The sequence below is a fragment of the Sceloporus undulatus genome, chromosome 2, assembly GCF_019175285.1.
Source record: "Sceloporus undulatus isolate JIND9_A2432 ecotype Alabama chromosome 2, SceUnd_v1.1, whole genome shotgun sequence".
Lineage (NCBI taxonomy): Eukaryota > Metazoa > Chordata > Lepidosauria > Squamata > Phrynosomatidae > Sceloporus > Sceloporus undulatus.
The window spans coordinates 259,583,419-259,607,270 of record NC_056523.1 but is presented as its reverse complement, the minus strand read 5'-3'; the positions used below and the strand labels follow the sequence as shown (position 1 = coordinate 259,607,270).

Genomic DNA, 23,852 nt, shown 5'->3' with positions numbered 1-23,852 from the left:
ACATATAAATGCAGCTTCTGCAATCACCATCTGCATGACTTACCAATGCATATTTTCATGTCCATAGAAGCCATGAATCCATCATAACAAAGGCAGCGATATTCTCCTGGGATATTAGTGCACTGCCCACCATCACAGATATCTGGGTTGTTTTCACATTCATCAATGTCTGAAGGAAAATTAGGAATATCAACTCTATGAGTATTAATACTTTGCAAACTGTATCACTTGCCTAATAGACTGATTTTTTAAAAAAAAAATTCCAAGGTAAAAATAATTAAGTACATATTTTAACTGTCAATTCAAAAATCAGTTCTCTTTTGAAATTAAAAATGGTAACTCAAGATAAATGACCTTTGGCATCAGCTGACAGGAAGTTTTTGCCTTGTTCATCCCACTTGCAGCCCTGTGTGCTACCTGAAGATCTATCCTATAGGGAGGACTGCAGGGTGAGAAATAACTCTCCCAGTTCTGCTGGTGAAAGCCATTCTGTCAGTGGAAAACCACAATTTGATCCTTGCCATAAGGACCTACCATTTACTAATGATAAAAGTCTAATATGATGTAATTTTTTAAAAAGTGGGAAACTGCAGCCTTCTCATTTAGGTTATTTAAAGCCAGTTTTCTAAGGGAACTTATGGAATGTGAACAGGTCATAATAAGTAGAAAAACACTTATCTAGCGTTTTATATTCCAACCTGAAAGAAAAATGGTAAAAGAATTTGTGGTAAGATAGACACAAAATATATGAAATAACATTCAAATGGTAATTTAGGAATATTTATGAACACTGGGAAATACAGTAGCTATTCTTTATAAATGAACATCAGGGGGATTTGTTTTTAAATGAGGTTCCATAGGCCTCAAGCAGACGGGGCAAAAGGAGCAGCCAGAGGTCACTCGTGCCCTGATTGCTGTGGGACCACAGCAACTGCATACATCCAGTCCTGATCCAGGCTGCCACTGAGCTTGTGAATGGGCCACCAAAAAAGAGATTTGTGTGGTATTGTGTAAGCAACCTATATCTACTGCTTGTGAATGCCTTGTGAGCTGTTGGCCTTTACTGTCTTACCTGCACAAGTCCTCATATCTGGCATCAGAGCATATCCATCACTGCAACTGCATTCATAGCTTCCTTCTGAATTAGCGCAATGGGTGTCACAGCCTCCATTCATAATCATGCATTCATCAATATCTAAGAGAATATTTTAGACAAACTATAAGGTATCTTTGGTAACTTGTAAAAGCAGATTAATATTTTCTTTAATAAGATTTATTTGACAGATTTGTGTTTTTCCATCTTCCTATCAGAAGAAGAAACATTACACTTTTAGGAATTAATTGATTTTAGTAGCATCTAAGCAAAGGAAAATAAAGCAAAATGAGAATGAGAAAACAAAATGAAATGCAATGAAAACAAAGCTGTCTATAAAAAGAAGTAGCTGGATTTTAAGAGTTGAGGTCTTGAACTGTTTATAACTGGATAGCCCTTGAAAGGTATCCAACTGATTTTTATTCACTTACTGTTATAAACTTAACATCTGGAAAATAAATAAATTGAAATTATTTTTAAACATCTTTAAAATATGGATATTAATTTGTCCAATACTTACCAATACAGCCTTGTCTGTCTGGAGTGGCTTGGTACCCAGGATTACAAGAGCACTGATACATTCCAATCATGTTCACACACTTCCCATTTCTACAAAGATTATCACTAAGAGAACATTCATTAATATCTGAAAAACAAGAATAGCTTAGTTAACCTAACAGCTTCTGTGAACATCAGAATGTAGCACTGGAAGACAGAATTTCCATGAAAATGTGTTCTGATATGAAGACACATGAATGTTTCCATGTGTCAAAGTAACACTTTGATAAGGGCTAGTTCTTACTTTTTGCAGGTGGCATGGTTGTCCCTACCATGTGATTGCACAGTCTTAATGTTATCAGATTGTAATACTCCAACCACACACACACAAAAGCAACCATCACACAATTTCTGCAATGCAAGAACCAGTCTTAAGGTCACAAGGGAGAAGCAAATCTGAGGAGAGTATTCCAGAATATCAGAGCAAATGTCATAAGAGCCCTATTTTGTACAGGTGATCATCTTTAATTCCAAAAGGAGTGCAACAGGATTGTGTCGATGACAGATTTCAATTTGGAGGAATTAAACACATACACAACCTATATGAGTACACCCTAGCTCAATTTGAGAACAACATGGTATTTACAAGCTTTCTCAGCAGCTTTCTTGTTTTTAAATAATTATCTCTTATCTTGTGGTGTTTTGATCTACCCTTCAAAATTTCATTTTTAAACGAACAAACCATTCCCTTTTCCACTGGTAACAGACATACCCCAGGCTTTGACCACAGTCACATAAACTAATGGGAAGTCTTACTGGTGACAAATAAAGGGAGTCTGCCAAAGTTGGGGAACTTCCCCAGTGTTGCTTAGTAACTGTGCAGTACACTACAGCCTTCAAAAGTAGTTTTTGGGTGCTTTTGTATAATCTGTCTGAGTTGTGATACAGCATCCAAAGCTTGCCCCCCCCCCCGACACACACACTTTTAAAAAAGGTTGTTTGGGTGGATAATCCTGCTAATTTGTGGAAACCAATGAGCCTTCATCGAACATAACACTTAATATTAAAACTTCTGCACAAGCACCTTCAGGGCAGCCTAGCTAGCCTGACTGATCTCTGACTGCACATATGTGGAATGTCACATATTTAAATCCTAGAAACTTCTGGGTAAAATTATACTTGATTTGCAATGCATTCAGGCATTATGAACTAGACAAATTTCTATTTTGAGCCACATTATTACAAATATTAGCAACGATTTTAACAGCGAGCACATAAAATTCTTAGGCACCTGAAACTTACCCACACAATCTTCACGTGATGGAGACAATTCATGCCCTAGAGGACAGTCACACTGAAAGCTTCCTTCTGTATTTACACACTTGCCACCTCTGCAGAGAAGAGGGTTACGTTCACATTCATCTATGTCTGAAAAGAAGATAGGGAGAAGCATTTTTTCAAAGGGACAATTTGAGAAAAAGTATGATGAAGTATAATATTGTCAACATCTGAAAGTAATTAGGAACTTATGACTGAATCTGCTCTTTCAGTTTTCATAATAAATAAAATATAAAACTATATTATTGTTCCTCAACAAGAAACAAAATCATAATGTAATTGATTTCTTAAAAAAATTAATGTCTACAAACCAAATACAAGCAAAAATCTTTGTTTTGCAATGTCTTTTACACATGCTCTAACATATTTAACATATGTGTATTCCATTCTACATAGCCACTTGTATAGGGTGTTGTTAGTTTTTACTGTTCTTAATTGTTAACTTTGTATTATTGTCATGCTGATGTTTCGATTGTCTTACTCTTTGATGTACACCGCTGTGATCGCTGGAATAGCGGTATAGAAATAAATTATTATTATTATTATTATTATTATTATTATTATTATTATTATTATTATTATATATTTGGACTTTCTGTCACACCATTACATAAGCAAAACAGACACAAAGAGCCTCATACATCTCCTTGACAGTACATTACCTTTTGTTACTGTTATTACTACAATACTGACAAAAATGATTTTTTTTTACACACTGTTGTTATTTCTGATCTGTAGACTGCAATAATATATAGTTAGATTGATTATATGCTCTAGTTTGGGCATAGTTTACATTAACTAACTGTTCCTTATCTGAAAATATGTGTGCAATGTTATATCTAGTTTCTGTGTCCAGTGACAGATACCACTATTCTCATAACAGTAAACTTTCTGCTCAGTTATAGGAAGGGAAAACTGATTTATTCGAATTCATATACATGATCGCTGACTGGGATTAAAAAACATGACAATGGACATAGGATTATGAAATATGATTTATAAACTCTAAACACACACAGTTGTACATCCATCTGCACTAATACCTTTTTCACTTACCCATGCAGTTTTTCATCATCATAAATCCACTTTCATAGCCCTCAAAACATTCACATTCAAAGCTACCAGGAGTGTTGACACAGGTACCACTTCCACAGAGGTCAGGTGAGATATGGCACTCATCAATATCTAGTTTCAAAATCAAAGAGATAAAAAGTCTGATTGTCACAACATGAAAAAAATCAAATAAATTAGTCATTCATTTAACAGTATGTAAAGAAGAGGCAATAATAAAACAGTTGAAATGTAGACGTCTGAGGAAATCCTAGAATCATTGAACCTGGCAAAAAGGATGCTGAAATTTGAAACTAGAGACTGATACTGAGATGTTCAAGAGATATGCATTGTTATAACTAGCAGTTTCTCCCACTGTTGATAGTGATAATGCCCCAAGGCCAGTTTCGCTATAAAAACTTTCACTTTCACTAGTAGGATTTACTGAATCCTTGGCTGGGTACACACGGGCCATAAGTGTCATGTGAGCACCAAAATTAGGGTTGCAGAGCGCATGGCAACCGCACACTCTGCAACCCTAATATGTATAGATGGCACCATCTTTATGTGGTACCGTCCATACATGGTGTGCATCGATGTCATGCGTGCGCTGCATCCAAACAGCGTGGCGCATGCGTGACATCTCTGTCCCACCCCAGGCAGCTTATGGGGGCCTGGCGGCATCACCACAAGGAGCTCTAAAATAGAGCTCCTTTTAGGAGTGGATCGTTCCCGCAGCAATAGAACTGGGGTGTCTGGGGGCATGAAGCCCCAAGGACACCCCTTTTCTGGGCCACAGAGAAGCAGCATTTTGCAGCTTCTCCGTGTCCCAGAAAAACGCCAGATTGGGACCACAAGGCTGCCGGTGAGGCTGCCCTGATCCCAACCCAGCACGAAAAGGACCGGCTGCAGGTCACCCTTTGAGGTGGTCTGTACTGCTCCCTTCTCTGCCAGCACCACATCACACTCCATACAAAGTATTTTGCCCAACAAAAATGCTGCCTCCTGGTGGAAAAGCTGACCTCAGTTTCCCAAGTTGCTGTCCTACCAGAACCAGCACACTGTGGTGGAACTAGAAACAGAGGTAAATGAAAGGACAATAGTGTTATCTGGATTTGCATCTGGTGTGATTGTGAAGTGACTAATACATAGGTTTGTACCCTGTTATCTTCCTTTTTCATGGTTTCCCCCCTAGAGTACTCACACTAATCTAATCAGATACTAATCAGATCTAATCAGATCTTGTTACCAAAATGGTCTTGGCTAATAGGCAGTGTCCAGCATTGACATGAACTGCACCTGAGGGCTAGTTTCTTCTTATATATTTGAGAGCAACTGATTGGCCAGGGATTGGCTGGCAGAAAGACAGCATATAAATGAAGTGAATAAAATAAATAAATAAATAAATAAATAAATAAATAACAGAAAATCTTTGCTCACAGAGAAAATCACAGAATCATAGATTCATAGAGTTGGGGCCTCATGGATCCTTGAGTCCAAACCCCTGCTCAATGCAAGATATCCAACTAAAGCATCACCAGAGGCTACCTGTACACCTCTTTTTGAGAAGGAGAAAGAGACCCCACCACTTCTCTATGTAATCTGTTCCATTACCAAACTGCTCTTAGTGTCAAGAAGTTCCTTCTAGCATTCAATTGAAATATACTCTCCTGTAAATTCAAAACCATTAGACTGCTCTAATGTGAGAGAGTCAGCATGGTATAGTGGTTTCAGTGTTGGAGCAAGACACTGATAGACCAGGGCTGCAATCCCCGCTTAGCCATAGGAATTTTCTAGGTGACTTTGGGCAAGTCACACTCTCTCAGCCTCAGAGAAAGGCAATGGCAACCCCCCTAAACAAATTCTGACAAGAAAATTCTGTAATACGGTTACCATAAGTCAGAAATGACTTGAAGACACACAGAAGCAGCAGCAGCAATTACAATACAAGAACTGGTCCTACCCTCTGGGGCAACAGAGAACAGGCTTGCCTCCATTCTTCTGTGACAGGCTTAGAGGTGTTTAAAGAGTACAGCACACACGCAGCACACACGTGCGCACTGTATGCGGCTTTAACCTAATATAGAAGGTTAAGCTGCTGGAAATAAAATGGTGCACATGCCCATGGTGCACACACTGCGCCGAATGCGGGAATGTTCTGCTATTAAAACAAAAGCGGTTTGAACACATGCATGTCCTTAACGGAGCCTCCACATATGGGGAGGGCCCACTGTACAATCATGTCAACCCTCAGTTTGCTCTTCACCAAGCTGAACATGCCCATCTCCTTCAATCTTTCCTCATATGCTTAGTTCTCCATACCTCCTATCATCATTGTTGCTCTTCTCTGAACTTGCTCCAGCTTGTCTATATCCTTCTTTACAATGAGGTGCCCAGAACTGAATGTAAAACCACTGGTTACTAATACTTCTCTTCCCCAGATGCAAAGGTGAGAAAAGTGACATTTCAGAAACATTAACCTGGCAGTGGATCCACCTTTTTCTAGCCAAGGAGGTGGGGAAGAAGCCCCAACAATCTTCAGCTAGGAGTTCATATGGGGGATTACAGCACAAGCTTTTAAAACTGCTATTAGAGCTAGAGAATAGCACATCTGACAATACTTATCACACGTGGCTACAGCCATTTTGTAGCTCCTTTGTTGTTACAGTGTCCCTTTATATTGATGGTAAACATCCATCAGTAAGGTCCCATATAGGATGCTATATCATTTCTCCACATGGGCAGTAACTTCCTTGCACAGCTGTTCTGGTATTGAGCAGTGTCCCTTCTCCCTCCTTCTCCTCCTCTCCCCCTTACCTATTTCAGAGCAGGCTTTTTATTGCTGCACACACACCCCAGCCTGCGAAAGAAGGAATGGCTGCTTCCTTGCAAGGAGGCATTACTTCTTTGGATGGATGGAGGGGGTAGAAACAGGCATCTCTTTGCCTAGCCTGCCAAAGAAGGAATGGCTACTTCCTTGTGAGGAGGCAATCATTCCTTCTTTGGATGGAGGGAGGGGGCAGAGGCAGGGAATGCATGAAGTCAGGGTTAAGGGGAATGAGGAAGGGAGCACATAGGGACTCTCAATGGTGTAACAAGTCCCATTGGACTATTGAAGAGAACTGCAGTATTAAAAGTTCAAAAACTGGTATGTTTTCATGCATTTAAAATAACGCTATTGTGGCAAGAGCAAGGCAGGACTGAAGCCCATGTGATATGTCCTAAGTTCCTTCCTGACTGCAGAAAAGGTCAAGCAAAGAAGCCAAGCTGTATCTCTGAAAAGGTTTCAGATGTAGTGTCCTGTCTGGTGGGTAGGCCTGGCTGAAATGATCCCAGTGGACTGCTTTAAGATTTCTTAGGTACCTCAGCCACCAGCTTGTGCACTGTTCTGTGCCAGAGCAAACAAAAGAAGGAAACCCTCAAAGCTTCCTCCATGTGTCTACAACTCCAAACCCTACTGGTATGTTTTCATGTATTTAAAATAACGTTATTGTGGCAAGAGCAAGTCTGGGATTATAAGTACAATTTTGAAAAGGTTTAAAAAATAAGAAAAATATTTCCTAAAGATAGAGGTCTATAAAAATCCTGCTCCTTGCACAAAAATCTAAGCTGATCTAGAAGGGCTAGGAGTTCTCCCCTCAAACAGAAGATTAACCCTCTCTTCCAGTCAAAATGTAGTGCTGTCCCAGAGGTAAAGCAAGGTATCTTGACACCAGGGAGAAAAAAGACTTTGGGTTAATACATTATTTTCTTTCCCAGGTTTAAAAATTGCTTTAAGCTTGGAAGTTAAGCTGAGCAAGTCCATTTCCCATCAATGCAATCATTGTAAAAACAAAGAAATCACCAGCTATAGCAATATTAACATCCAGAAAACCCTTGATTCACATGCCTTACCACCCACATTTTCATTATGCCAACAAATTGAATTTTTACAGTTCCAGAACAAACTTTTCACGTTTAATGTGCAGCCACCCACAGTGCACATGCTCATTCATCATAGCTGTAGAAAGTCTCAAATTGAAGTCAAATGTCAGATTTTCTCTAGTACTTAAGAGTGCATTTTGTTTTCAAAGCAATGCCAGACATCAGTTTATTTTGATAGGTTTGAATCTGTTTGAACTAACTGGGTAATATGGTGATTTAGATAACCCAACTTTTCTAGTGCCTATGTTAATGTATTCCAGTATGTTCAAAATCTGGAATACTTTGGTATAAGTAGGCAATTCTCTTATTTTAAATATGCATTCCAAGAATGCTAATATTGCCAATATTCAATATTTCATATATTCAAACATTTATTTTCTACTTACATCTTGTTATTAAAAAGAGAGTGCTACATTGTATGTTTAAAAGTACAAGGTAATGACAGAACATCTGGAATATCACAGTTTTGCCTAGGTCCAGTTTTGAGGCCCAAGACTGAGGTTGCATCTGCACTGCAGAAATAATCCATTTTGACACCACTTTAACTGCCATGCTCAATAATATGGAATTAGGGGAATTGTAATTTGTTATGGCACTTCTCTCCAATAGCAAAGGCTAAATGTACCAAAAAACTACAATTCCCAAAATTCCAAAGCATTGAGCCATGGCATTTAAAATGGTGTCAGACTGGATTATTTCTGAAGTGCAGCTGCAGCCTGAGACACAGTTGGTCACTTTCAAAGAGGTTCACTTCTACTTTGTGTACACCGCTTTGATCTTCTGGAAAAGCGGTATAAAAATAAATTATTATTATTATTATTATTATTATTATTATTATTATTATTATTACTTCTGTTTCAAAAAGACACCCCCTGGGCCTGATTTGGCTGATGGGGGGGGGTGAGGGGTGGAAATGCAACTAATGAACTCACCCCCCCAGGACATTTTGAGGCAATATTTTTTTTAAATCACAATAAATGTTTTTGACAGATAGAGGTCTAAGGGGACCTCCTAACATGCATTTGGGGCATTCTGTAGCAATTTTACTTTAAAGAAATTATGTGCAAAAAACAAAACAAAACAAAAAAAACGGCATGCCATAAGGGCCATAAAAATGGCCCTGTGGGTATTCTTTGCCCACCACTGTCTTAAGCAGATGGTAAAATAGTTTTAGACTATTTTTAATGAAAAAAGAAACACAGGAGTCTTAGTTTTAGTAGGGTAGTGCAAAGAGTGGATGTGTACTTAATCCTTCATACTCTTGATATCTGTCTACTAAAATCCCACTCCCTGCTCTCCTAATCATCACCAACTAAATTTAGATAAAAAAGCAGTAGGGGAAATACTGAGCTGAGAAACATCTTGAAACACCCACTGCCATTCCAACTCACAAACAAACAGCCCCTTGTGGCTACTTTTCATTAAAAAGGAAAGGGATTGTTATACATTTCTGCAGTGCAATACACTGGAGCTTTTTGATGAATATGTCGATTTTATTCCAATAACTCTTGCAAGGCCTTTGCAGACTAACAGTAGTGAGTATTTCTGTGCATATATTTGTCTCAGTCCAAGCATCCAAATTCATGAAAATCAGTCAAGACACGAAGAGTAGATGACAGGAATGGATGGGGATGTCAAGCCTCTTGTGGTATTTCCAATGGTTTTCTAAAGGGTTCCATCTTACTTACCTGTACAGTTTCTTTCTTCCATATCTAATGCAAATCCACTGTTGCATCGACATTTGAAGCTTCCAATTGTGTTTCTGCATTTGCCATTTGTGCACATCCCTGGAAACACTTTGCACTCATTAATATCTGTAGTGGGAAAACAGACATGTTTATAAATTTTATGCAAACTGAACTGCTCATGTATCAAACAAATAGCACTCACTCAAAGATAATATTTTATTTTAGTGAGCTGCAACAATGGACTCTGTTCTAGTAAACACATGAAATATTTCCTTTCTGCAGTTGCTCTTCACACTATTAACTGCATTTGTGTGAATGTTCCTTCAAGTCACCTGTTGACCTATAGTAATTCCATAAATTCCACAAGGTTTTCTTAGGTAATAATAGTTGTTGTGGATGGTAGAGGTATGAGGAAAACTAGAGAAAACAGTTATATTAAGGGTCAGCATATGTAACCACTTGATCAAATTACCAAGAGTTTGTGGAAATAAATTGTTAGGTAAAGGTTATTGAGACACATATATGTATTTTTCTCCAGACTGTTTAACAGGAAAGAGCAAAGAGATACATTAGACCTTGTATGAATACAGTCAGCCCTTCATATGCATGGATTCTTTCGCCATGAATTCAGCCATCCATGGCTTGAAAATATTCTAATATGTGTGTGTGTGTGTGTGTGTGTGTGTGTGTGTGTGTGTTCCAAAAAGCAAAACTTGATTTTGCCATTTTATATAAGAGACATGATTTTACTATGCCATTACCATTAATGGGACTCCAGCATCCACAGATTTTGGTATCCATGTTCGTCCTGAAACCGAACTCCAGCGGACACCAAGAGGCCAATGTAAGTTCTATACTTTCAGAGAACACTCTGTTGTTTAGAAAGGATCTACGAGCCAGAAGTATATTTTAAAAAACAAGTTAATTCCATCATATCTGCTGAAGTTAAAGAAAATGTTTTCCTTAATTCAGCCATTGGAATTCATTAGAATTTGTTAAGGTCTTTGTCTTTCCTTCTGTCAACATTCAGCGAAACAGGAAGACCTGATGTGTCAGGAGAAAAATATTACAACTGGAGGAAACACATCACACAACACTGTTATCAGGAAGGCTAATCTGCATGATTTCTTTGGTAAAGCAGTAGGAAGGGGAGAGAGAAAAGTGAACCCAGGTCTGGAGCAGAAGAGTTAAGGCTGTGGAACAGAACAAGAATGAATTTGGGGAAGATAGAGTAAGACAAATCTCGTAATACAATGAGGTTGGAGGGAGTAATTTGCTCGCTAAGCAGAACACCAAAGCCCTCAATTAGCCAGGACATTTTCAAAATGTCTGGCATTTAGTCCTGAAAGGCAGGTACCCTCCATGCGCCTGTAATGGAAGGAAAATGTTTGGAGTTTTGCTGTGTGGTGTGGGATGTAATGTGACTGTCTTGAATGACTTCACCACCACTATAGGTTATAGTCTACTGTATAACATGCAATCACACGTAATATTATTTGTGTGAGCATCAACAAATCACTGCATTGTTCATGCTATGCATATAGATAATTGAGAAATTCTACTAAAATCTATCCCCTATTTTTTCTCTCTTCATCCCTTCCCATTTCTTTTTCCCTCCAGTTTTCCCATTCAGCTTTATATTAACCCTTTCTTCTTCATCTACTTTTTTTTCTTCACCCAATTTTAATTGTACAGTTAAGATAAGAGGGATACAGAGAACACCTGGTCTTTAAAATTGAAGATGCTACAGAGTGAATTTAGGGTCCTTGCCGTGTTCCATCACTGATATTTGCAGATTGAATTTATTGGGACTGGCAGACACAAAACCAATGTGCTGACTCAATTGAACTGAAAAGGCATTCTGCTGAGAACCCAAACTGTATTGAAGAGTTTGTAAGATGAGATGCTATTTTGGGGACAGTCTTCCCAGATTTTTTGGATTTCCACCATCTGCAGGCAACAATAATGTTATGAGCTTCCTCGTCCACATGGAAGAAAATTCTAGGTTGGAGGTAGGCAAATTTAAAAGGAAAAAAAAATAGTCCTTTTGAAGGAAGCAATAGTAACATGTGCCTAGCTAAGCATCCCTGAAGGGGCGGCCTCCAGCCACCCCTTTTCTAGCCAGATCAGGGCCACAGCAACCTCATGCCGCGGCCCTGACCCAGTCTTTCTAGGGTGTGAACATGAGCCTCAAAAAGCAGCTATGTGGTGCTTCTTTGGTGCTGTGTCATATGGAAGTAGTGCTGGAGGAGCACAGTGACGCCACACGTTGCATGGAGCGACACACAGCATCATGGCACCCTATAGGCAAAGTCAGGGCGTGCGTCGCGAGGACACTATGCCCTGACTCCACCCCCATGCCGGCCCAAAGTGCCGGACTGTATAGGGCCTAAGATCAACAATAACAACTTCTGCAAATCTCATGTCCTAGGCAACACTTGAGTTTTAAATATCAAATTAATTAATAATAAACTGACACATTAAACAATTTCAGTTATAAAAGTTTGCTGTAATGGATACATTTTCCCAGTTTCTAATGTTCGGTATTATTGAATTAATTTTTTTAATGTTTTAATTTTTAAACCTGATAATATGAGTTCTATATTTTACCTTTATAAAAGGGTCTTCCAGTTAAAATATCTCCTCGATTTGAAAAGCCTGGTCCTCTGGGACACAATACTTCATATTCTTTTGTTCCAGGTTTAGGACATTCCTCACAATCTGAGCCCCAAGCAGCACCTACAGCACAGCAGCAGGTATCCATCCGGAACTTCCCAGGAACCAGTTGAACACATTCATCCTCATCCCACTTCAAGTAGCATTGTTCCATTCGGATATCTACATGTTTAGTAAATATAATAACACATACTCAGGCATAGAAGACTCAGTCTTAAAATATCGATATTACCAATAAATGGCTTATCCTGACCACCAAAGTTCTGCTTTGGGCACACAGATCTCCAAAAAAGGAAATAAAAACAAGTGACAGAAACTAATGATAGTGGTACTATAACCCTGCCCTCGAAAAGTGTGTTTTAAACATCTGCTGTTTACAAAGACAACACTATTTTGATGTACTGCCAAATTCTACAGAGATCAGCTTAATGTTTGTACTTTCCAGACTCACCCATTGATATTTAAAGATGGCATACATAAGACATTGCAAAAGATTATTAGAATATGAGATATAGAGAAGGTGCATATATTTATTTCAAGTAAGTAAAATAAATCTAATAAATACAAGAGCTCCATTCTTATTTAAATTGGATTTAATAAATACATTTAATTTTGATCTGAATTATGTAATTCCAAATTGTTGAAATGGTTTCTCTTTTGTATTTATTTCCATTTGGAATTATTTTGCTTGACTTTGGACCAAAATAGATGTGAAGTGAGTGCTGGCTTCCCAGCAGCGCATGAGCATGACAATCAGACAGCTCATGCCCCCCTGCCACTAGGAAGCCTCACGGCTGACCACATGTAGGCCAGCGGCACAGCATTCCGGTGGCATGGCATTTACATCTGCCATGCCACTGGAACACTGAAAAGCCATGGCAGGGGTGGAAAGAAGCCCCAAAAAGGAGCTACAATTTGCCACTTTTTTTGCATTGGCAAAATGCCAGAGTGGGACCACAGTGAATGGTTGCTGCAGTGCTCACCAGGCTCTTTCAGTCTGGGCCAGTCTGTTTTGGCCCTTTAATTGTTTGCATGGTATTGCAGCTGTCAAAACCAGAGGACAGGAGGAAGACCATTGGCCAGCTGTGAATGTAATATGGAAGTTCCCCACTGTGTGCTAGAAACACATTTGTCTCATTTGTATGTCAGTCTCTCATTAACTGCCTGGTGTTCTTCTACACCAGTCAAACTTTGTCCTTAAAACATCCCCTGTGAGGTTCTGGTGGACTTCCATGGCATGGAAGAAGCAAGGAAGTCAATTTCATCCAGGTCGGTTAGCTGCCTTTTGTCTTGTTTTAACTTCCTGTTCTCTAAATCTTTCAAAATTTTGAACATCTGATGGCCAGAGAAACTATTAGACTCCTCAATTTTTTTATTACAATTGGACACTGAATCCTAAGGTCATGTCAATTTGTCCATTGTCTATGTTAATTTGAAGAACAATTCAATTATATTGGGCAGAATAAAGTCTTATGCAGTCCTTATAAAAGTGTGTTCTAGCAAGACATGAAGAAGAAAGAGTGCTCGTTCTGATCACTCCACCCTTAATTTGTCAATCTCTTCATGTGGAGAGTGATAGGTCAGAACGGGAAAATGCTCCAAGTGGGGATACTCTCCATGCAATTACAAACCAAAAATAATCAGGGTCACTAAACATATGGAGAGGATCTATCCTTAGGACAAGTTCTATTTAGAGTCATCATTCTCTATGTGAAGAGAATGATGGAAATGGAGATCAGAGGAGTGCTGGTTTCCTCACTTCTCTATGTGTTGGTTCAATGACTGCGTTGGTTTAATTAAGGTTGCAGTCCTATCATGGTAATGGACAGGCTGGTAACCTCATAGCTGGATTTCTGTAATGTGCTGCACATTTGCCCACCTCTGTAACAAGTTCAGAAACTGCAATTAATTCAAATCATGGCAGCTAGATTGGTTACTGATCCATTCTACAAGTGTTCATTATCACACCAATATTAAAATCACTTCACTGGCTGCCAGTTAGTTTATAGGCAAGGTAAAATGTGTTGGTTATTATCTTTAAAAACCTTTAAAAAATTTGGGTTCAGGTTACCTATGGGATTGCCTCCTCCCATATGCACCAGCCCATACACACAGGTCCTCTGGGGAAATTTACTTCATTGAGCTAGGGCTAGATTGGCAACTGTCATCCAAAATATTTTTTCTTCAGCTATATCTAGGCTGCCAGAAGAGATTCAACAGTTGAATATCTGAATTTAAAACATCATTAAATACCAATCTCTTCCAGCAGGCCTATCCTGATGATTTTTAAATTGTGAATTTTAAATTATGAATTTTATACTATGGATTGACTGTTATATGTCTGTAATATGCACTGGGCTTATTTGTTATTTTATGTTTATGTTAAATTGCACCGTAATCTGTTGTTGTTCTCCATCTAGAACCATGGGGAAAAGTGGGCAAGAAATTACTACTGTTGTTGTTGTTGCTGACTGTTTGCAAGTCAAGTGAACAATGTACATATTTTTAAGGGCAAGAGGTAGCAGAACTTCACATTTACAGGCATTCAAAAGACATTTCCCCCATTCCCTTTGACATGGTACCCTTTGTTTGATCTTTTTGAAACTTGGAAGATATGGCTTTTGGATGTACTATAAAGACTGCAAACTTCTTGCCCTTTAGATACAGAACTCCAGGGTTATAGAAGTCAGCATGACCTGTCACTGACAATAATGTGAAGCTTATTAGATCTTATCCAATTTTAAAATGCATCTCAAATGTTTACATTTTATGCAACTTGTTTGACAGTTGGCATGCATGATCTCCTAACCATAAGCTTGAAATTTTCATTTCATTTGAATTTAAAAGGACCAATCTGCAGAAAACTGGGTAAATCTCCCATCGAAAATAATGATTTCTGAAAGAAGAATTCCAAGTAAGGAATTATTTAATCCCATATTAACTGAACACAAATGAAAGTCATATGAAGGAAATTATAAAAATAAAATCAGATACAAAAATATGAAAGAAAAACTATTTCTTACCAGTACACATCTCTAATATCCCTAATATGATGCTAAATCCAGATTTTACCTGAACTTAGACACCATCAGAGTGATAAACTAGTTAAAGTTAGGGTTTTGCTATTGAACACACTCAAGTTTACTGATGCCATATTATAAGGTTTGGGTTTCCTCTCCCTATTCTGCAGAAACACTACAAGCCTGATGGGAGAGGGGAAATACTGCTTCAGAAATGTTGTTATCCTGCCTTTTCATCCCCCAAAATCATAAAAACAATGAAAAATAACAAAATAAAAGACAGCATGTTAAATAAACATTAAACGGCAGTAACAAATATAAAACTGCAGTAGCAAAAATAAATCAGCAAGATAAATAAAATCAGCAGGAAGGTCCATTAGTAAACTCATTATTTTATTCCATTCTTTATTTTATTTTTTTATTTTATTTTATTTTAAAAATTACTAAGGACCTCCTTAGGAAGCAAAACTGAGCTCTGTTATGGAGGCAACATGGAAAAATTAGTTGGCTTGCTTATTTTACAGTTCCTGAACTAATTCTTGAATCAGGATGCAATTATACTTTGGATTTTGTTTATCTCCAAATTTTACAGTGAAGATTTTCAACTCAAAAAATGTTTAAAATAAGGGAAACTGTGCACCCCAGGCACACACAGGAGTACATGGGCAGCAAAAAGCAGCTTGGATCTTGGGTTTTCTGAAAGCGGATCGAAACCCCGCTGTCCCAACAGCCGCTTACAAAAAGGGGTGAAAACCCACAGGCGTACCACACAGAATCAAGCCATGCTGTGTGGTTTTTCTTGTTGGCTGTTCACCATGCATGAGCACTACTGCACAAACACACCACATGCGACCTCCATTTACCTCCCTCTTCTCGCCCAGATGCCATTCCATTGGATGCCCACCCACATGACTGGCCACACAATGCACATGCAATGTACCACTTGTATAGTGCATCAGTGTACCCAATGATACACTACCAAAGCACAATCGTGGAGGCCCCCCATACACGTCCCTTCACTCCCCTTCAGTCCACGCCTGGCATCGGGCTGTCTGGTTTGTGCATGTTATAATCACATCTATTGCATTATTAGTTATCATGTTTTTGCTTTGCTGTGGTTGTGTACTGATGCCAGGCTGGTTATATGCCAATGTGACGATGCACATTTTCCACCTTGAAACAGAGTATCCCAGCTTCTTTTTGCACCAGGTGTTAGCACCAGAAAGCAACTTCCTTTCACTTTGCACCTGGTTTTAAACACCCTCCAAATGGTTAGAAGCCATTTTACTTGGCCTGTGCCAATGATTCCACAATGACACATATTAGCGAAACTGCTGCCAACACTGTTTATGTTCAGTCACATTGCATACAGAAATGTATAGCACACAAAATGCACATAAAAATGTATATGAATTTTCAGTCAATACTTGGAGCTGCGTGAAATGCAGTTACAGGATGCCATGGGAAGGGAGGATCACCCTCTGCCTGATTTTCACTGGATTCTATTCTATCCTGCCCTTCCTACAGATTACATATTTTTTAAAAGTTGCAAACTAATACAGAAACTGTGTGGAATAACTTTGTGCTGCATCAGATTCAGAATTTCTCATTCTTAATGGCAATGAGGATTTTGTCCTCTGCCCCTCAAGGCAGAATAGTTTCACTAAGTATCTATTTTAATAACTTCTACAGAAACTGAGTTGGCTTTTTAATACACACACACACACACACACACACACAATTATCTTCCCCAAGTGTATTTTTTGCATTGCTGCAGGTCAGGAATTTGTACATTTTATTTTGTTGTGTTTAGGGAAACAAGACACAGCTTTGTTTCTAATTTTCATTGTATTTTACGTACAGTATAGCATTTCAAAATGAATTCAATATGTTTGCAACTTCTTTATAAAATACAGTACTGGCATCTAACAAGTACATATCTATTGTGAAATTCGTAGAAGTAGTTGATGGAAAGTACAACTGCAAACAAACCAAGAAACACCAATGCCAGAAACCAGCCCTAGCCTCCCTCCATACCCATTTCAAATTTAATGTGCTCCCTAAAATGAAAGCAGCTGAAATGTTAATAACATTCCAAACTAATGGATACATGCCTTTGTATATTACATATCTACTCTTCTCCTGAGCTTTTCTGTCCTAAAAGACTAATATGCACACTTGTTCGGATATTTTTCCCACTGACCAAAGTAGAACTTACTTTCTAATAAATGAAAAAAGATCCACCTACACATTTTCTAAAAGCTGATACTGTAGCTATTTAAATTTATTATGTCTTGCTTTCAAAACCTTACGTACTTTTCTACAGAAATATTTTGCAGTAAGTTGTTGATGTTTTACAATATACTGTAACTCACTGAGAGTTATTTTTTCTGTTTTTGAACCTAGCTATTAAGCAAGGAATTATTACATTTATTGCTATTTTGTTCAGTGACAGAGTCTTCAACAAATCTAAACGTGGGTTTAAGTGTAGATACTTGGTTCTTCTAAGTACCTCCTTCATAAATTATCAAGGCAATATCTCCAATTATCTCAAAATTTTCCCCAAATCTGCAAAAATTAAAATGACTTTTCTTGCTCTTTCTGCTCCTGAGTGAAAACTGATACTTTAAAAAAAGAACAAGGAGGAGCATTAATTTCCTGATTTTGTCTGACAATTAAAAATACAAAAATGAGAAAGTCTGAGTAGGACTGTGTGTTATCAAAACTGGCTTTCTAGCATTGGACATTGATTCAAGTGAGAGGCACAATGAAACTTCAAGATACAGGTATCCTGAAAATGAGGTTAATCTGTGAAATGATTATAAATTAAGTATACACATCTTATGCTACTGTGACATCCTCAGCACTCACCTAAACACACTCGGCCTGTTCCATCCAGTGTCAGCCCATCAGGACACTCACAGTGAAAAGATCCTCTGCCATTAATGCATCGTCCATTGGGGCACACACCAGGGAAAACTTCACACTCATTTACATCTGATATAAAATATGAAAACTTTATGGTCTCTCTTTTTTAAGCAAGATAAGCACAGATGAAATTGTATATACAAATTGTAACAAAAATTACATTTTCATTTATATAGCCAAACTGATTCAACTAGGATAATGCTGCTTTGATACATTAAATCAAAGCTCTGTGTCATTAAGTATAACGATCATTTATCACATTATCCTCTATGAATAACTTTCTCTTCATTAAGGCTAGAATAGTGCTGTTTAAATATATTTTAATTTAAATTTTAAAAAGCGAAGGTCGGAGATGGAAAGCAGAAAAGATTAAGAAGGCTTAGTACTGTCACAATACATGAAAGAATTTTTAACAGAAACTGTTAATCAATTTTGTTAACACAATTTTGTTTTTTTTCTTAATGTCAAACACATTATAGCATATACTGCTATAGATAAAAGATCAATTAAGATTTACTTTAACACTGGAAGATTTCTGTAACTGTTGAACAATTTAGTTACAGCTTTGGGGGAAGTTAGAAATGGTATGGAACACACTCAAACATCTGATCTGTATCAAGGGCAGGAGGCCACCATCAGAACAGAATTTGGGAAAACAGAGTGGTTCCCAATACGCAAAAGGATCAGGCAAGGCTGCATCCTATCATCCTACTTGTTTAACTTATATGATGAAAACATCATAAGAAAAGCAGAATTAGAATCAGAAAAGGGAGGAGTTAAGATAGAAGGAACATTAACAACCTAAGATATGCAGACGACACCATAATATTAGCAGAAGACATTCAGGAATTATAACAGTTAATAAGGAAGGTCAAAGGTGAAAGTGCAAAGGCAGGTCTGATGCTTCAATAGAAAGAAAACAAAAATAATGACCACAGAAGAAATACACAAATTCACGCTAAGCAACAATTGTATTCCCAGTTACCAATTATGGATGTAAGAGCTGCAGAGTGTAGGAAGCAAACAGAAAGAAAATCAACTCATTTGAAATGTGGTGCTGGACAAGAGTACTTAGGATATTGTGGACAGCCAAGAAGACAAACAAATGGGTTCTTTAACAGATCAGACCAGAGCTCTCCTTGGAAGCTACGGTGCAGTACAGACTGGCAAAAGTGCCGGCCTGCATACGTGCTAGGATTGCCTTGGGGCGCTGCTTATATACACCAGGCAACCCTAGTACTTAATCTGTATGTCTAAATGGTGGCACCCAGTACACATGGGCGCCATCATTTTGACGTGGTGGACGCTTAGCATCACAATGGCACCACATAAAGAACCTGATTTTTAAGGGTTCTTTTTGCTCTGTGGGGAAGCCCTGCAGTCTGGAGGCTGCGGCTTCCCCATGGAACAAACTAGGGCGGCGGGAGACTGCCCGCTTTGGGTGGTCTGTATCCCGCCTAAGATGATCAAATTGAGACTTGGTCTCACTTACATTTAATGCTGTTTAATTTCAATGGTTGTGCCTCTACGAATTCTACCCAAGGCAGAGCTATGTCCCAATATTCCAATCAGAGAATGGTAGGAGGTGACCTTCATTGATTTCCTGCTCACTTTGCAAAATCCAGTGACACTTCCATCCCTGTTCTGGAGGCTATTCTACACTGCTGCATCAGATATTTAGGGAGGTGCAGGGGTGATGACACAACTGCTCCCCAAACACCTGCCTTTTGGCAGAAATGGCCTGTGGCATTCACCTGCATCTCATCAGAAGTGATGGTGTAAGTGGGTGAGGCTCAGTGGGATGAAAAAGGAGAGGCTTTGTGTGTTTTGAATTTGAAATTTGAAATATTTTAATTTTTACATTTTTTTACATTTTTGAAAACCACATTTTATCAAATTTCATTTTAACCAGGTGAAAATATATACATATAAAAAGATATAGGGTGTGCATATGATGTTGTAATTTAAAGGTATAATTTTAATTGTCACAACTATTGCTATTACATTCACTGATATATGGGAATTACAACTTATGTGTCACATTAGTACAAAACATTACTAAGGATTCTGTGTTTTGTGGTATGAGAGGAGGTCCATGGGAGGGTAACACTATGACTTATCCCACCAGGTGATGCCAACCACAGTGATGCCACTTGAGGATATTCAGAGAGCAAGGGAAGGTAAGAATTGGTAACCATCATACTCCCCTTCTGCTAGAGGTGTCCCTCTACTCAACCAGATATCTTTCATGCAAGAGCCTCCATGGGAGGTTTATGGTAGATCCAACCCCAATTATGCTGGATCCAACTCACTGTATCAGAAAATTGTCTCCTGCCTTCAACAATGTTGGCACTCATACATACATCTCCATTATTCCAATGCTGTTATGTTCCTCAGCTTCTTACAGCTGCGTCTTCTTTTAATTCTTTGCCCTCATTGTTCTTAGTCTGGCTTGCATTTACATTTAATCGCTTAAGGATTTACAAATGATTTTTTTATTATAGCACGTAGTTTTCAACTGCAATATTTTGTGCCTACATAGATATAGATGACTTAGTAAGAACAGTCAGCTAAAGACATTTCTAAAGGAATTTTTTCAAATCCTCTTTCATCTAGAATGTTTAGATATAAGAAAGACTTATTTGGAAGACAAATATGATTATTAAAGTCCCCTGTGCAAACCGCTGAGTTTTCTGTGATATAAATTCTAAGGAGGAGAAATCTGATTGCCTTTTCTAAGTACTGTATATACTCGACTATAAGTCGACCTCATGTATAAGTAGAAGGCAGGTTTTGGGGCCAAACTTATGGATTTTGAAATGACCCATGGATAAGTCGAAGATAAAATTTAGCAGTATGTAACAAAGGATGTACAGGATGAAGCAAAGGAAAATGATGCTAAAGAACTTTAAAATGTTTGATAGGCATAGCTGTTTGTGCTCACCCTAAAGGCTGGATGGATGAGATAATAGATTGGGTTGATGCTTCTTTTAGGTGCTCCAAGAAGGGATTAAGCTCTCACCTTTCACCAGGGGATGATCCTTTTTTTGATAACAGTTAAAGTACAGTGCTTATATCCGTGGATAAGTTGACCCAGGTTTTTTGGATCAATTTTTTGACTAAAATTTCTAGAGTTATACTGTACATGAGTACAGTGGAACCTCGCCTTACGCGGGGGATCCGTTCCGCCCCCCCACCGCGTAAGGTGAATTCCGCCTATACTCATGCCCCGTTATAGTGAATGGGCCTCGTGCATGTGGTAGTGTGGCACGCACGCGCACAGCGGCCACACACACCATTCAAAGTATTACATTGTGGCTTCCGCATAAACCGAAAGCTGCATATGGTGCACCCGCGTAAGGAGCGGGTGCACTGTATAAACAGTATGTATGATTCAGAGTATCAGGAGAAAAACTAGTTTACAACAACAACTGTGGAAGCAATTTAGATAATATAAAACATTTTCTTTTTTAAAAATATACTAATAGCAAAAAATAATAATAATAAAGAAAAAAGATTAATCCTACCTTCACATGAAACACCTTTCACCCTTGCAAATCCTCTGGGACATGCTAAGTCTACAGAAAAATCACAAAACTGATATTATTTCAGAACATGCAAACCCAATGTTTACATAATAAGTTCCTGATAAGAAGAGATGTGAAAACATAGTGTATGTGAAATAGGAAGGGATTTGGATACAATGGCATGTACTGAAGCTCCCCATTTTTCCCTCTCCAAACAACACAAACCCCTTACAGTCCTATATTCTGACTAATCTGATCACAATGCAATCACTTCATCAAAAAGAGAACATTTTAAAATATATGGTATACGGATAGCTCTCTCTAGCTCTGTCACTCTCTCTTGTACATGTCTGTAGGCATATATCCAATGAAATTCTTCTCTCTCTCTCATGTTCATGACATGCCAAAACCAGTCCCTTAACAGGTCCACAACACTGTGGTTTAAAAATCATACCTGGTTCACAGCGTTCACAAGGGCTACCCCAAGCAGCTCCCAAAGTAGCACAGCATTCTGATTTTAGCGTGCCTCCATTGATGTTCACTTCACAACGATTATCTTGGATATTCAGCCAACATGTTCCTTTCAGACTATCTACAGTGAATTAAAATAAAATACGGTCTGTCCTATCCTTCTATGAAATATATATCTTTATTATAAATGGAAAACACTATGGCCAGCTTGATCTTCTAGCACTTGCAGTAGTCTGATCTGCAGAAGTCTTATCTATTTGTTATCAAGTGGGTCTCCCACCCCCCGCCCCTGTTTTCTTTTACTGTAAAATATGGAGGCTACAAGCTGAAACAAAAGGGAAAAAAGTATGTAGGAGCCTCCAATTTTGTATGTAGGAAAAAAACTTATTTTTCTTTCCATTTTTTAATGTCCTGCCTGGTGAAGGGTATTTGTTCTCATGTTCTCTATACAGGACCAATGGTATTGCCTTTCCTTTCTTTCTGAAATATTGTTAATCTGATTTGTCTTCTTTTTGCAGAATATAGTGGTGTTCATTCTAATTGCTACCAGAGAAATGTAAGAGAAGAAGACTGTGGTAACTGCGTACCTATAAAAACTCATTGTTTGAGACTGCTCAGAAGGACACACAAAAACCCAAGAAAACTGCTGTAATGGGTTTGGGAATATTACTGCACTAATAAGCTTATCGCACAGCCCCCAGGGAAGGGATCAAGGCATGATGGGAGTGGGATGGCAACAGAATTGCATGTTGGAATGCCAGCGACGCTTCCGGAAGTTCCCATTCCATTCCTGATCTGTCCCAGAGGAGGCAATTTTCAGGAACGCTTATGAAGAGTTCCTGAAAATTGCCACCTCTGGGACAGATCACGAATGGAATGGGAACTCCCGACAGCAGAGGCGATATTCCAGCGTGCAATAAAATGGGTGATAGCCCCCATTCTGTTCCCATCCCATCCCTTCTGTCATGCCCCGATCTCGTCCCTCGGGGCTGTGTGGTAAGAGCCTAAGCTAAATTCAAATATACCCCCGTTTAGTAAAAGACGTCTCTAGAACAACACCAAGTGTGTGGCTTTAGAAGATGGGTCCTTAATTCTGCTTCTACTACGATATATTTCTTAACTTAGTTTTTTGTGGGGTTTTCACACTATATGGCCATGTTCTGGAAGAGTTCATTCCTGACGTTTCACCAGCATCTGTGGCTGGCATCTTCAGAAAATGATGGCATGGAAGTGAGTGTGAAATATATATTGTGTGATCCTTGGTTGAGGGGAAGTGATTTAACATGTTAATCTGTGTATTAGTCTGTTGTTGAATGACAAGGCCTCAGGGTGTCTCTTTAATTACTGATCTATTATCTTGCTGGGAAACCCCCTTGACACTGGGCAGTGTTCATTTGCACTTGCTGGGTCTTGATTTTGGTGTTTTTCAAGGCTGGTATCCAAACTTTTTTTAATTTAAGGGTTTCTTCTTTCCTGTTGAAATTATCTAGGTGCTTATAGATTTCAATGGCTTCCCTGTGCATTCTGACCTGATAGTTGTTGGCATGGTCCAGACTTTCGGTGTTAGCATTTTATGCCCAGGATGGTTTATAATGTTTCTGGCTGACCCAGTCTACAGTACCTCTTATGATGCTTTCAT

General features: G+C 38.6%; 1 protein-coding gene across 1 annotated transcript in view; it reads right to left on the bottom strand.

The window, feature by feature from the left end:
* Positions 1-23,852, bottom strand: part of FBN2 (fibrillin 2) — a 226,412-nt gene that overhangs the window by 64,408 nt on the left and 138,152 nt on the right. The window contains 10 exon segments of the mRNA XM_042447774.1: positions 44-169; positions 1,073-1,195; positions 1,614-1,739; positions 2,894-3,019; positions 3,986-4,114; positions 9,592-9,717; positions 12,202-12,429; positions 18,159-18,284; positions 21,743-21,793; positions 22,197-22,346. Coding sequence (XP_042303708.1) covers positions 44-169; positions 1,073-1,195; positions 1,614-1,739; positions 2,894-3,019; positions 3,986-4,114; positions 9,592-9,717; positions 12,202-12,429; positions 18,159-18,284; positions 21,743-21,793; positions 22,197-22,346 — 1,311 coding nt within the window.